Source organism: Ciconia boyciana, chromosome 8, assembly GCF_034638445.1.
Source record: "Ciconia boyciana chromosome 8, ASM3463844v1, whole genome shotgun sequence".
Classification (NCBI taxonomy): domain Eukaryota; kingdom Metazoa; phylum Chordata; class Aves; order Ciconiiformes; family Ciconiidae; genus Ciconia; species Ciconia boyciana.
In genome coordinates this window covers 51,666,202-51,681,576 of record NC_132941.1, presented here as the reverse complement: position 1 = coordinate 51,681,576, position 15,375 = coordinate 51,666,202, and the positions used below count along the sequence as shown (strand labels likewise).

The window sequence follows — 15,375 nt, the reverse complement described above, 5'->3', positions numbered from 1 at the left end:
CACAGACCTGAAAATAGTATTCAAAGTAGCCGTAATTACTTATTTTACCATAATAGTGAATCTTGACAGGCAAGTAGTCCTTACCTGCTCAGCGCATGGAGTAGTTCAAAATTAGGGAATGAAAAGGTATGAAAACAGTATGTAGCCAGGTTGTTCGGGTCCTGTGTCCTACAGGCAAACTTGCCTTCACGATGCCCTGAATTTGTGAAATATGATAGGTCTGTCCTAATTGTGTGCACAGGTTCAGATTTAACTGTATTCTCACATCCATAAAGTCTGAGATCCTCCTGTTGCTTCTCAGCACAAAATGAAACCCTTGTAAAAGTGACCACAAACTGAGAATTTAGTTAAAATACATGACGATTAAAATATTTCAACATTGTTTTTTTCTGACTCCACTTCTGTCAATTTAAACAATAGCTTTTGTGCTTAGACTAACATTCATTTAGAAGAAAATAAAAGTGAAAAATACTTAATGACTATACTACAAAAAACCTAGATTGTTAATTAAGTAAGACTTGTAATTTCTCAGCAAAGAAAGCCCTCTTTCTGACAAGTAAACCTTCCTTCTAAGTCTTTGATTGTAGGTAATAAAAATGTTACTTAATTAATGCCAATTATGTGCATGTGTTTTCTTTCAAGTCACTGGATTTTACAAAATTGTGTGAACTACAGAGTTGAATCAGGTTGTTCTCCTGCCATGTTAATTTAGATCTGTCAGCCCTGTTCTGGATCATAATTTGTAATCCCGGACAGTTCTGAGGTGGGTTGTAGGGGGAGTATTTTGAGATTTGATTTAGAAGATTGCAGGTGATTAAGCATCACAGTCAATTAATTCCTTGTTTGAGACCTGAGTTTTGAAACTGGTTCAGGTGAAGAGAAGCTTGGAATTTAATAATTTGTGGAAAGAATCAGCTGCAGTTCTTAGAGAACACATGCATCATAACAAAATCAACAGTTTTTGAAAAGTTTTAAATAGTCGGAGGGATGGAATTGAAAGTCAAGATTGGATATCCAAACAGGTACCTTGAATACTGCATGCTCTCAACTTGTAAAGCCAGAGAGCAGGTGTATCTGCAGTACTCTTTCAGAACCTGGTATTTGTTGCTACAAAGAATGAATGCTACAATAGCAATGCCTTGTGAAGCCCAGAGTTGGAAAGCCTTTTAAAAAATAATTCTCTATACAGCATGTTTTAAAAAGAATTTCACATTTTGCTCATGATAAATGAAATACATCAACATCAGACAACTATAACTTGGCTTCAGTGAAAATCTAAATCGCTTTTCTCTCCAAAAGCCTGGGAAGTGTAGATGAGCTTTGACTATGAGGTTAGAAACACAGAGTCACTTAGATTGAAAGATACCTCAGGAGGTCCAACCTTCTGCTCAGAGCAGGGTAAATACTGAATTCGTTAGTTCCAGTTAACCCTCACTGCTAGGTACCTGCTTCTCCAGAGTTTTACATACACAGAATGTCTACCTTACAATTCAAAGTCTCCCACTGCACCCAGAAATGAAGCTAACACTTGGAGTACGTAATGTGTTTGTAGGAGAAGGGCTACATCTGGCACTAGCTGCTGCCTCCCTTTATCTCCTAAGATAGCACCAAGGACCTCATTAAGTTATGCAGTCTGGAAGTAACAAAGGCACAAAAACAACGGCTGCAAACTGCTTCCTAAATGAAGATGGGAGATATATTGCTTCTAATATACAGAACTGATGAGAGATCTTGAAAGTTTCAGTACTTGGGCATGCGTGTGTGGGGAAGTGCTGCTGATGCCATGTCTTACTACAGTTCAGTCAGCACAACCTCTTTTTTACCTGTCTCTGATTCGGATCAGAGCCACAACTATTTGGAGATACAGGGGAGAACAGGTGGACTGCAGTGTCAGCCCAAAGAGGCACGCAGCTGAGGGTTGCCAGCATCACTAACAGATCTGCAACTACGGAGGTCTTGCTTTCACTTCAGATGTCCTTGCACTCTCGCTGGACAGGTCAGATACCGGACTGTAACCCTCTCCTGCCACGTGCGAGAGGTGTGGGGAGAGAGAAATCATTGCCAGCACTTTTCTCCAAACCCTCTTAAGGGGCTAAAAGGAACGGCCTTGGATGCCATCTGTACTGCGGGAAGGAGGGTCTGTGTGTCAGCATTTGGGTGCAGCAGCAGGCCCGTGTACAGAGTTCGGGCCCAGAATGGCAAGGACAGCTGTTGGCCGGGACTGAGGGACACCGGCGGGCGATGCCGGGAAGTTTTTGTCAGGTGCTTCTGTCATCTACTTGGATCTAGTTACTTCTAGTCTTTCCTACACGGCTTGTCAGAGACGTAAAAACGTAGCTGTGGATAGCCTAACACATCCTATTGTATTTCTTCATCTCTGTCACATACTAATATTAAAATTGCAAACTTCTAAACCCAGGCAATGTTCAGAAGTCCCCTGGTGGTTACGTATTGAAATTGCTGTGATGAGTAAAGGAACTTAACTAAAGCGCACCCTCCCTAGGGCGCTTACCTTCTGGGGTGTGTGGGTTGTTTGATTTTAGGAGGTTGTATTGATTTTAGGAGCGGTATCTGGATGCGGTGTCTCAGTTTGAGAAAACTCGAGGTGAAATTTTTTCTTAACACACTCGACTTTTGATTCTGCTTTGGAAGGCTGCCGAAATGATTAGTACAGCTGCATTTTTTCTAATTGGTGAAGTCGAGGCCATGCCTTTTCGAAGGTCTCTGTTTTGTTTAGTTTTTAAGTGACAAATTTGTTTCCTGGTGCTTGAGGGGAAGTTTGCACTTGTGTAGAGTGTGGTGTGATGTCACCTTGTGTCATTGCTCTCACAGAGCACCCTGAGCACCTTTTGTGCAGAGACGTTCCCAGAATTAAGCTGTGCTTTGCCTCTGTGTGAAGGGCAAAGTACATCTATTTAACAGACAGACTCGTGAAATGAAGAGGAGTGACTCGCCTGTGGCAGCACAAAAAGGCAGTGGGAGAGTTAGGAGTAAAACTCGAAAGACTTGGCTCCCATTTTCCTTTCTTATTTTTACTTTGTACTGCCAGCTTTCAGTTTATCAAGAATTAATAAGTAATAACCTATGATTAAAAAGGGCTGACAGTCTTTCTGTCATGAGATGTTTCTCTGTCTTCAGCATTGTGCAGAATTCAGCAGGGTTACACCTTTTGAGTTTTACTTAAGCGGCATTACTCAATATTTAATGCTGAAATAGAAATACGTAATTCACAACTGCAGGCGACCTGTCAGCAGCATTGGGATGTTTGTCAGCTGCAAGGGAGGGTGAGGTAGCAAGACTTTTTGTGCCGTGAAAATTGAATATTTTCAACAACTTTTTCATTTAATTTCTTGCTACATTTCACATTGTACACACAGCTGACATGATAATCCTTCAGCTGGTCCTAAATTACATTTTAAAATAGAGATCAGTTAATTATAGCAATCTGAGTATTTTTAATCGGTTATAGAGGGAATTTCTCCTGACACTTGTTTCTCCTGAATTTCAGATAAACTAGTGGATGTATTCTTAATTATTCATGTGACAGCAAAAAGTAAATCAAATAAAAATTACGGACAACCCTATGCAAGACTGCTTTAGATGAGACGAGAAAGTCACAGTTTAGCATCTATGGCTCTTCTGTTTCGATAGTGCTAGAGGGAGCTCTAACCCCTCGATCAAAGGAACAGGCTATGAATGGTGCATCTGCCTAGTTTGGTCTGTGGTAGGAAACATTGAATTCTCTTGATGTTTAATTTTATTTTGTATCGGAAGGTTGCATATGTTTTTTCCAGGCATGATTCCGGATTGCTTTTCCCAGATGAGAAGATGCAAATAGTGTGTTTTCAAGTCTACTAATACTAGACTTAATACAGGCTATTGTGAGCTGACTGAAAATACAGGAAACAAGTGAGAGATATCACAAAGGTATTTAACAAGCAGCATGCAATGGTAAAGTCTAATGTTCCCTTCCTTTCACAAAGGAGGACAATTCTCACAATAGAAGACCTAATGATATTTAAAAGAGAATATATTTAAAACTCTTGGAAGGAAAAGCTACTTTACTCAGCATGTGATTGGTTCTTAGATGTTTAGCCAATTATTATAGTGGAAGTTAAAGAAAGGGTTGGTGATTGTTAGATAAATTTACAATGGGATGCATCAGTGCATGAGGGTGGAAGAAATTTCTCACATGATATGCTCCACACTGATTACAGTCTTGATTTGACAGGAAAGTAACTCTCAGAAGTGGGATGAAAAGAAGAAAAGAAAACTTAGCCTGTATTTGTAGAAAGGGAAATGCAGGTAGATTGATACTATTTTCACTGTTTATTAATCTCATTAAAAGGAATAATGGAATAATGCCTTTGAGTGAAAGAACATTATGTGGAAAATACAGTATGTTGAAGGACCAAGTGAGGCTAGCAGTCCTGTTCTGCCCCAGTTTACTGGGGGCTTTGTATTGTTTATATGTTATATTCAAACAATTCCACTTTGATTGAGTCTACTATAGGGAGTGGAATACTGGAAGGCTCCCTCCCTCCTTTAGTTTGAGGGCTTTTTCTGAAAGCACAGAGCCAAGGAGGAATCCCTAGTGTGCTAGTCTGTGACTTGGGCTTCTGGCTTGTGCAATTTGCATAACAGCTGATAGGGACAAAGTCTGCTCAACTGTAAAACTGAATATGCCTTCCTGAAGCGCTGTCATGGTCAGAGCTGGTCACTTGTTGTTGCAGAGGGTACTATTTCTTGCCTTTCTTCTGTTACATACTTTCACGTATCAACAGCGTTTGGCCTAACCCAGCCTAATGCAATTTCTGAAGATATAGAATTCATTAGAGAATGTCCTTAGCTTGTGTTTTTGGAGTCTGTTCGTCAGTTCATGAATCTCTTGCCAGGTACCAATGAAAGAATGGACCAACACAATCTTAAGATACAAAGTCATAGAAAACTTTAAGTTAGGATGGACCTCTGAAGGTCTCCAATCCAACTGCCTATTCAGAGAAGGATTACCTTCACAACCAGCTCATTTTGCTGGGGACCTTGTCCACTCGTATTTTGAAAATCTGCCTCTTAATGTCCAGAGTTTTGCTTGCTACAGCTTGTGCCTGTTGCCCCTCTTCCTGCCGTTATGCACTTCTGAAGACTCTGTCTCACTTTCCTCTGTAACCTCCCTTTAGGTAGTGGGAGGCTAACAGATAGCCCCCAGTCCTCCCCAGGCCAAACACATCCAGCTCCCCTAGCAATCTTAGTGGTCCTCCATGGGAATCACCCCAGTTTGCCAGCAAGGTAATGTTTGACTGCAAGGTTAGCAGAACAGCTCATCTGGAGAAGACAATGTTCGTTAGTGAGTGAGAGTTACGGGATGATCCTGAGGGGTTGTAGGAGGCTATAAGGTAAAATTTGGCAAGATTTTGACTGCAGCCCACTGACCAGCTTTGACCTGACACTGTGCAAGAGTATTTCATGGACTTTTCCTCTTACAGCTGCCTCTGTGGTGGCTGCTAACAGCAGTAGTATTGGTATCAGCCAGCGTGAGCTGATGAGATGTCCTCTTCTAGATCTAGCTGTACTGGTGGAAAAGAATACCACTCAGCCTCTGTCTGGCTGCTGCAGGTTGCTGCCCTCCAGGATCTGCCAGCAAAACTGCAAACCTGCTTTCAGTTAAGGTGAGGTGTTTTAGCTTAGACAGTTTAAATAGCAGGTCTTTGCTAACAAGCTTATTTTGACTGAAATAGGTTAGGGAGTGCTCGTGTAGCCAACCCTGCCAGCAGATCTAAGAAGTACGTTTGCAGTGAGAGTAAAGCACGTACATGAATCTTGCGGTTCTTCAGAACGCTGCTGCATTTTGTTTGTTGCATCCCTCCAGTACACCTGGAAATATGTAGTACTCCTGTAGCTGGGAAATGGTATATGATATCCAGCATGTATATTCATGACTTCCAGTTCTCATTTTGCCTTGGCCAGGTAGTTTGGTGCGCTTGTGCCCTCTTTGTTGTTGGTAGCAAAATGCATCTCCAAGGAGGAAACTAATGGAAAATAATACTGTGTAAACTATCTTAGAGGGCTTGTGTTTCTTGATGATAAAAGCTTTACATAGACAGAACCACAGTGTTTTGAAAATCTCAGTAGTGTTATTGAGAGCAGATAACAGGTCTTTTGGGTCATTCTCCCCCCTACTCGTGTGTTGTTCCCGGTGGTATAGTCTTCACTGTTTAGCCAGGCTTTGAATCACTTGAGTCCACCTACCTGTTCCTGGCTGCTTTTCTCTCTGAGTTAAGGGAGTACTTGGAGCAAAAAGAAAATCAACAATAACACCCATAAAGAGTAACTTCACTCCGGCAGTAGATCATACTTGGGTATTTTAAAAACAGAAGCAACTGTTCCAGAAAACTATGAAACTGCTGCTTAGAGCATAGCTTATGCCTTTCCCTGCCATAAATGAGCCCTTTGCTGCTACTGGCCATTACCCGATGACTTTAGTAGACTGGTTCTCCAAGTGATAATGTGCATATTCCTTCCCTCCATTAACAGTAATAACATGTAATGGTCCCAGCAGTTCAGCTCTGGTTCTGGTAGCCATGCCGAGGAAGAAAGCATTTCCTTTGGTGACTTCCACTGGAAATGATTTGTTGTTACTGGAGGATCTGCTTTGAAATTTGGGTATGATCACTTTACAACTAATAAAAGGTATGCCCTGAAATCTAGCTCTTTAAGAGTGATGGTGTCTGCCCTCCCCCCCGTATGCCTAGATACGCATTTGGTCAGGGATCGTAGTTTGGGAGAGTAACATATGCCAGTGCTGTGCTGATGCAAGCAGATTTCTCATCAGTGCTTGTTATTTGCAAAGACAACTTGGAGATAAGGGAGGAGGAGGAGAGGGACTCCCAACTCACATCCATTGCTGGCATCAGAGAAATTTTATTTTGGAGGTTTTTGCTAGCACTTAAAATCTAGATGGGAGACCTATATCAAAGGAAAGTTTACAGTAAGAGCTACGAGATTCCAGACAATTAAACTTTATTAGTCTGTCTGAAACATTAAATATTAGCTTAAAAGAATAGTTTTTTAATCTCCTCTCCCTGTTGCTGTTTACTGTGTAGCAGTGTGGGAGGGGAGCAGCTTCTCCAGCAAGGTATTATTGCTGCTGTTTGTATAGCCGGTGTGCAACTGCCCATGGCTCAGCCCTGCCTCCCCAGTCCCTGGAGAGACTCAACATGTTACTTCCCTGGTGTCTGCAGCTTTCTCTGGCCCTAAACCAAAACAGCCTTCTCCCTTTCTTCTGTGTCTGAGGTAATATCCTTAGCCCTCCAGGCTGCCACCATATCATAGGTACTTAGATGGTACCTCTGAAAACTATTGGCCCCGCAGGATTTCAGAAAGTGCAGGAGGTTGGGCTGCTGTGTCCAGCATAATTCCAGTGATCTTTCATCTAGATGTATCCTTTCTTATCAGTTTTTCTGCAGTGTGATTAGAAACCACATGTGGACAAGCAGCTAAAAGCCCCAGACAGGCAAAATTACTAGTTCCTTGGGTGTCCAGGGGACTGTTAGTTTCAGTATGAGCATGTATTTTGAATTTTCTCTTGAAAATAAATAGTAAAGATGCTGTGGTTTCTTTCATGGTGCTTTCTTTTTGACTCTCAGATGTGATTGATGATCATCTACTTCTGGGTTATGTTCGTTTTTCAGAATGTTTCAGTGAGCTTTGCAGCGTGGAAACTAATTCAGTACTGAGCGAGTAAGTCCATATATGTGCTAAACCCATGGTTAACCTCACAGAGACTGTTATGTGAGATGGAGGCGGACAGAAATGGGTAGATTCTAAACTGAGCTTTTAAAATAAAAGTAAATGGAGTGAGTTGTTTAATGACCTAGCCATTGTAGCTTTGCTGTCAAGTCAAACACTGGAAAAGCAGGTTCATCCTGCAAAAGAGAAAAATGAGGAGCTGGCTACCCTACTCGTGTCTTCCAGGTGCTGTGGCTCACGAGATCCTGCTCTTTATGGTGAGACACCCCCTTGCCACCCCCTAATTCTCAAAGCAAAGGAGCTCTTTAATAGGAAGCTGCCAATAAGGAGCTGCAAAAGACTTCTCTCTTTGCTTAGCCTTGGCAGTCTGGGAATCAGTTCTGCAGCATTTGGTAATTACAAGCCTAAAAAAGAAGAAGCCAGCCATAGAAATTGAACCTGTATCCTCTTAATTATGCTGTTATTGCCTTTAGGCCATGCAAACAACACCCTTCCAACAGGATTCTCAAATACTAGCTCTGCCCTTTAGCGTGGGGGCCTGGCATATGTTCTCAGCTCACCATTTTTGTTACATTGCTACATTGGAGTGGTATTGAGTAGTACTTCATCACGGGCAGTAGCAAGCAGTTTCATGGCCACACAAGTAGCTTTGGAAAAGCCAGCCGTACTGAGGTTCTCTGGCTAAGAGCAGCTTTACAGGCATCAAACCGAATCATCTCGCTGCCACACAGGTACTTTTTAATCCCTGTGCTATTCCCACACAGCTTCTAACATGCTCCAAAATTCCTGAGCTTTGTGCCACTGCTGAAACTAGTTTTATGTCTGGATTCACTGTTGTGGGTATTTTTAATGTGGTTAATCTTGAAGAATATTCAGGATATAGAGACAAGTGTGGCTTTGCTTTCATTGTGAAGTTCCCGTCTCCCCCCCACACACACACTCTGGACATACACCTCCATGGTTCCTTTCTTTGTCATCCCATTGCTTGTTTTTTTCCCCAGTGTCTTTTATCTTGTGAGTAAAGTTTGAACAGTACGCAGAAAGTTAACTGCCTGGAGTCTTTTAAATATAAGTAACACGCACCCAGTAATAAGCTGTCGGTTGTTTTTTTGCTGCCTGCAAAGAAACATAAACACAGCGCTCATTTCTGGCAGGTTTTTACTGTCAGAGTTTCTCCTATTATATTTATCTTACAATTTGCCAGGGGGTGAAGTTATTAAGTTTTAGCAGCAGCCATCGATCAAGTTCACAAGTTAACACGATAAAGGCTCTGTGCCGCTCCGATCCGGGAAAATGATGATCCTCACTCGGTAATTAACTAAATGAGAAAGTTAAATCTTACTTGAGAGCTGGGAGAGATGAAAGAGAGGTGTTTGTCAGTTTCTCAGTGGAAATTAGAAGCAGTTTTCTGCAATTCCCTAAGCTGCTGCTCTGTCATATTTTACATAAGCACTGGGAAAACGTCTTGTAATTAGTGCTGTCATGGAGGATTTTTTTTGCTGAAGGATGTTGGAATAATTCATTAGATTATCAAGAAAGGCTTGTGTCCTGAAATGATTAGCACAGTGAAATTTAAACCATTAACGATAACAAGTTTAGAGCTTGCTGCAGTGCAGAGGCACCCGGGGTATGTCTGTGCCTATTTCAATCATTTCTTATAATTAAACATTATGTCCTCTTTTTTCCTCCCTTTCACTAAGACCCATCCAAAATTCCTGTTAAGGTGGCTCTGTCTAGATCAGGGACTTAACCATGACTGGCGGTGCAAGCAGCTGGAGGTGAAATGCTGCGGTTGCAGATAAGCAGTAGAAGACATCTCTCTGCATCAGAGCCTGTAGTCCCAGGGAGTCCGGGAGGGAGGGGAGAAGCCCAGTATGACTGTCGGTACTGGAATGCCGAAGGGAAGTCCCTTCCTTTTGTCTGGAGAGAAACTCTGAGAAATTTGCAGTGGTGGTCTAAGCTCTCCATCTTTTCAGAGCTCCAGCATGAAGATGTCTTGAAGGTTCAGAAGGTCCCAAACCTTACTGGGAACATTTGAGCCATTCTCGATATTCTAGGAGACAGCTTCTCTTTTTCTTTGACTTTAAGAGATGTCTTCTTACATTAAGAAACATATAATCTGAATTCATCCACCCTGTGGAAAGTGCCTTAACAAAGTCCTCTGCAATGATTAGAGGACATGGTGTTTTTTTCTTTTAAATATATAAAAGTTGTGACCACTCATATGAATGGGGAAACACTATACCTATACTAGAATCGGAGAACTGTGCTTGTGTTTGTTTTTTCTGTGCTTTAGGAGGATCCTTGGTCCCCTGTACTGAACAAAAACAAAAGTAACCTTGGTTGTCGTATGTGGGTTACAGCTGTGATATACCATGGATGTTTTGTTTTATATGCAGAGCAGTAGATTTATCCAGGCTTTATTTATCTGTGTTGAAATATTGCACCTTCCTATAGTTGCAAGCCATTATTTAGATTAAAGTCCTTTCATATATTAGTCCTCTTCTACTTCACTGGGCATACAAATGTGCTTTGTGGTAAATGTAGCCATTTGGAGAAATGGTCTTGTAATTATGGGCTGCAGTGGAGCATAGAACGTAGATCCCTGAGCTAGTACCAACCTGAGGCACTCAATCCCCTGGGTTTCCTGGCACAGCTTACTAGCTCAGGCACACTGTTGTAGAAGGACACCTCTGCTGTTCCTGCAGATGAGTTGTGCATAGAGCCAGCTTGGGCACCTCTCAGCCCTCACACGGGTTTGTGAAAGCGGAGACAGAAAAGCTTTATCTGTTCCGAGTTAGTAGTTTGCTTTGTTATACCCAAACTTCCTCCCAGGTGACAGAGTACCGGTGCTTATTCTTCTTTGCCACTTTCGGAAGTGAAGCTTATAAAAAGCATAACCACACAGAGTGCATTTGGATGGATATTTACCCTAGCAGTATGGATGGCATGTGGGACAGTTCTTTCTTTTTCAGGTGAGGCCTGGTTACTGTAACAGGAGAGGGAAGAGGCTGTAGACGATTGTGTGCTCCAGGAAACTGTTCTGAGATGGTTTGTCGGGAACTTGAGGCAGTTGATCAGAATAGTTGAGTCATCAGGGTTTCTCAGGAAGCAAATCGATTCTCTTACTGCTAGTAACCACCCTCCCCCCCAACGCTTCAATAATACAGATGCTTGATGATGTTGTTTCGTTGTTGGCTTTTTTTAATAACAGGCCTTTTTCACTGAACCCCCAGTGGATTTTCAGAAATCTTCAAATTGAAATTCTGGAATTTTGTTCTAAACTGTAGCTACAGACGGTCTGGGGGAGGCATGTGAGCTTGTATTGCGATTGAGTGATTTGTGAGCCCTGTGAATTCGTCTGTCTCTGCTCTGCAGAACTGGTGTGTTTGTGGTCTGCCCTGTCCTCCTGGTCCCCTGCTTGCATAGACCACAGGACCTGCTGGGCACGCCATGGCTACCTCTGGGCTTGCCCTCGCTCCTTTTGATGCAAAACCAGAGCAGGCAAGGGTGCAAACCAGGTCTCAAGCTGACATTGTCAGAATGAGGCCAAAGTACGTGCATGAACCTAAAAAAATAAAGTGTTTTCCTGTCTACTAATTTGGACATAAACACTGTAACATGTGTAGTGCTTTTCTTAGCAGATCCACTATATAAACCTGGAGTTTGACTTCCAGAGCTGTTACAAGTGTTGGTCAATGGACTCTTTAATTTACTCATTATTCCTACCCAGGAGGCCTGTATTCACTTGGGATCCAGGCAAAATGGGCTGTTTTGTCCCATCTAAGCCATCTGTTTGTACACACATAAGCCATTACTTGTTTTTGCAGATGTTGCAGCTTCTCTTTGATACCCCAAACCTATGTTTTAGAGGTAATTGGGGAACGGAGGCTGCTGGGAGAAGGGTGCTCAGGAGGCAAGGAAGGGCCGAAACATGGTGGCACCCCGTGAAGGGAGTTGCCCCTTTTGTGGTCTTTGCATATCAGCTGTAGCTCAGCATATTAGTCAGACTTCACAGTCTCTCAAATTAAAAGGCAGAAGTATAGGTTTTTTAAACATGCTTTGTAGAGAGAGCCTATTGTGAGATTGGCTGCACAGCAACCAAAAAGAGAAATGAAATGAGATCAAGCTTGTAGAATACAACATCTCTTTGCTGTCTTAATCCAGCATTTTTACAGGGATGTCTGTTTTGCAGGCAGCTTAACTGCAGCAAAAATGACCAGAATCCCTTAAGATCAATGTTCAGTGCAGTCCAATGGTAATTATTTTTTGCCAGGCTGTGGTCTTTGCTAGAATAACTCCAGCCTTTCACACCTAGGACTTCATGTGCACAATCCTTTTAGAGATTTCTGAGTTGGCCCAAGAGAGAGTATTTCTTTTCTTCTGCCGAGTAACTGGGTCCACGACTCACCTGCAGTCAATGCTGTCCATGTGATGACCAAATGAAAGTGTAGCTCAGTCATAGCCCTTGTATTGCATGATCTTACTGGGCACACACAGAAATTCGCAGAGAGGAGTGGAGATAAAAGTAAGGTTGAAAACACTGAGCTGCAGAATTGAGCACTGATGATGTGATCTCCATGTTCTGTGTTCTCAAAGAAACTTAAGTCAAACCATAATTCAGAAATAGAAGAAACTGCTTGTTAAAAATGACAGCTAATTACTGTCTTTTTCTACACTCTGTCCAGCTCTGCTGGAAATGCTGAAAAGAGTATTTAGGTGGATTTTCTCTAGAAAATGAAAAGTAAATGGTGATTAGTTGAGTAGATTTTTGAATTATGAGGTTTTTGGTGTTTCAGAGTCAGGATTGCTGTTGGGTTGGGGTGGGGGGTTATTGAAATACAGGAATTATTTACTCCTGAGAAATAAGGAATTCCTGCATTCTAAACCCAGTTTTGGTAACTAGATTTTGTGGTCTCTAAATAACCCACTGTTTTGGCACTTGCTGAAAAAAGGCTTTTTTGTTGTTTTTTCTTTTCCTGTAAAATCGGTTAATCCATGCATTTCTTTTAGATCATTAAATACCTTTGCAGATAGATTTAGGTACTCGTTTTTTCCCCTTAAAGTTAATAACATCTCCTGGTGAGGTTGATGCCTGGAATTATCGTCATAGAACAGAAATATGGCATCCCTACATAGATGTTTTCTATATTCTGATATCTGTAATTTGTGAGATAATTAATCTTTGATTATAGATAATTAATAGAGAACCTCTAAATGCATTTTGAAAATAAAAATGATGTAATAATATTGACTGTTATGATAATGCTCTCTGGTGTTAAACCATTGCAGTGAAAGAGAAAATAACATGCTTTCAGCATTTAATACAAACTATTTGACTAGTATGTGAAAAAATAATTTCCCAGCAAACAGTTAATCTTACTTGGACAAAAGATATCCTTGCAATGCAAAATGTGCACTTTTCTTCCAGTTAAATTGTTTAGAAAGCAGAAATTATATCTTGCTATCAAGTAGTAAATTGAAATGTCAGTGTTTTGTTTTGTCTCTGAAGCTCTTCTTTGAGCTGAGTTCTTCTGACAAGATATTAACAGTGCTCAGAAAGTTGAAAATCTTTTATTCTGTAAAAGAAGTGTGTACCAAATATCAGGGTGTGGTTTAGCTGGCTTTGCTCTCTAGGTATAATGTTATACTCAACAGAAGTACTATCCATTTTTTTCTCATCCATTTCATGCATTCCCTATGAATTTTAGCAGCAGTCCATTCTTCAGGAAAAAAAACCCAAAATACAAAAGCAATTTTCTGTTGATGCATTGAAGTAACTGGTAACTGTAGATTAGGAATCCAAATGCATTTTACTGTCTGCAAGATGTAAATAAAATTGTGTTTATGTTAAATTGTCACTCAAGGTTTCCTGTCTAACCAGAGTCCTTTGTGTGCAGCTCTGGCATGAGCCAGTGCATTGTCCTGCAGGAGTTACAGCTCACGGTGGCTGCGCTTCAACTGACAGCACCAAATGGGATACATGGCCTCGGCCAACTTTATGTATCAGAATGTTTTTTCCTTCTGCTTTTTTCCCCAAAAAATTGTAAAACCACTTGAGCTTCTTTTCATATGTGTGATTTGTGTTGTTTGTCTCCTTCCTGTTTACAGACAAAACTTGCCAATGGCACTTCCAGTATGATTGTGCCCAAGCAAAGAAAACTGTCTGCAAGCTATGAGAAGGAGAAGGAACTCTGCGTCAAGTATTTTGAACAGTGGTCTGAGTCTGACCAGGTGGAGTTTGTGGAGCACCTCATCTCCCAGATGTGTCACTACCAGCACGGACATATAAACTCATACCTCAAACCCATGTTACAGCGGGACTTCATCACTGCACTGCCAGGTATTTCTGCAGGCAGAGGGAGCTTGCTCCCTCGTCTTGTCTTTCAGAAAACTATTCCACTCTGGCCTACCCTGCTGGAGAGGTGTCTTCTAGGGTCAGTTTGCAAAATAGATTATAGCTTTTGAATGAAAAGCTCTATACTGGTGTGAAATGTAATAATATTTTATTTTGTATTCCTATCGTCTCTCAAAGCGTGATCTAATACCACCATGGTTTGGCTAGGAGTAAATGGTAGCTTATATATGTATTGTAAGGACAGTCATCGCAAGCCACAGGGCAGATAGTTGTACTCACAATGCCCACAACAATGCATGAATAACGAAAAATTTTAAAATTAAAACTACTACTCTTTCTGGTTGCTCAGCTGAGGTTTTTCCTTTTCCTACTTAGATTTTTTTTGTCTTTCCTAGTAAATACCTTCCTGAAGCCATCGCTTTGATTATGTGTTTATTGCTAATAGAGAATGGAGGACATAAGATCAACGGATGGAAACGTTCTGTTTTTTGCAGCTCTGTAGTGCTTTTCATTGAGAATATTATCCCAGCTGTTGTCAGATGTGGCATCAGGTGTATCTCACAGAATGCACACATAAAGTAGTGTACGTGCAGTTTTGTATTGGCCCTGTCTTATAGATGGGAAAAGTGAGTCAGTAGGAGATAAAATATATGCAGCGATAGATTTTCAGAACCAGACAGAAATTCCTGGCTCTTTGATCTTTTTTTCAGACCATTAGATTGTACCTCTGTAGATAGACAGATAGATAGTTAATAGATTAGCCTTCCCATGGCATAGGTCCTTAGTTTGAGATGGACCTGAGCAAACAGTGCTACAGGTGTTGTCTCTAAATAGCTAGATGAAGAGAGGAGTTTCTTGCCAAAAGCTTGTTCTGTGAATACCTTTGGAGAACTGCTGAACTCTGACAATTTGTTCAATCCAGTCATTTGATCATTCTTCAGAAGGGATTTCTCAACATGAAATTTAAGTTCTAGGGTTAAAAGATGGAAAAAAAGCATGATTAACTGTGAATTGTACAAAGCATAAAGGCACTGCAGGAGTTTTGCTATGAAGTTAAATACGTAGACTCACTGGATTTTTAAGCTCATTGTGCCCAGTAATCAAATGGCTGTTGTAGCATTAAAACAAAAATCGTAGTTATGCTAAGTAACTGCTTTGTGTTAGTTTTAGTAGTCCAATGGCAATAATCTCGTGTACTTAGAGCAGCATTATAAGTTGTGGAGCTGTTCTGTTTCAGAAAAATAGAGAGTATTTTGAAAGTGCATTGGTTT

General features: G+C 41.2%; 1 protein-coding gene across 8 annotated transcripts in view; it reads left to right on the top strand.

The window, feature by feature from the left end:
- The window catches only part of BTRC (beta-transducin repeat containing E3 ubiquitin protein ligase), a 124,552-nt gene that overhangs the window by 79,843 nt on the left and 29,334 nt on the right, over nt 1-15,375 (top strand). For all 8 annotated transcript variants that reach the window (XM_072869246.1, XM_072869245.1, XM_072869241.1 and 5 more), the window contains one exon: nt 13,858-14,089. In XM_072869246.1, the coding sequence (XP_072725347.1) occupies nt 13,858-14,089 (232 nt within the window). The remainder of the gene's footprint in view (nt 1-13,857; nt 14,090-15,375) is intronic.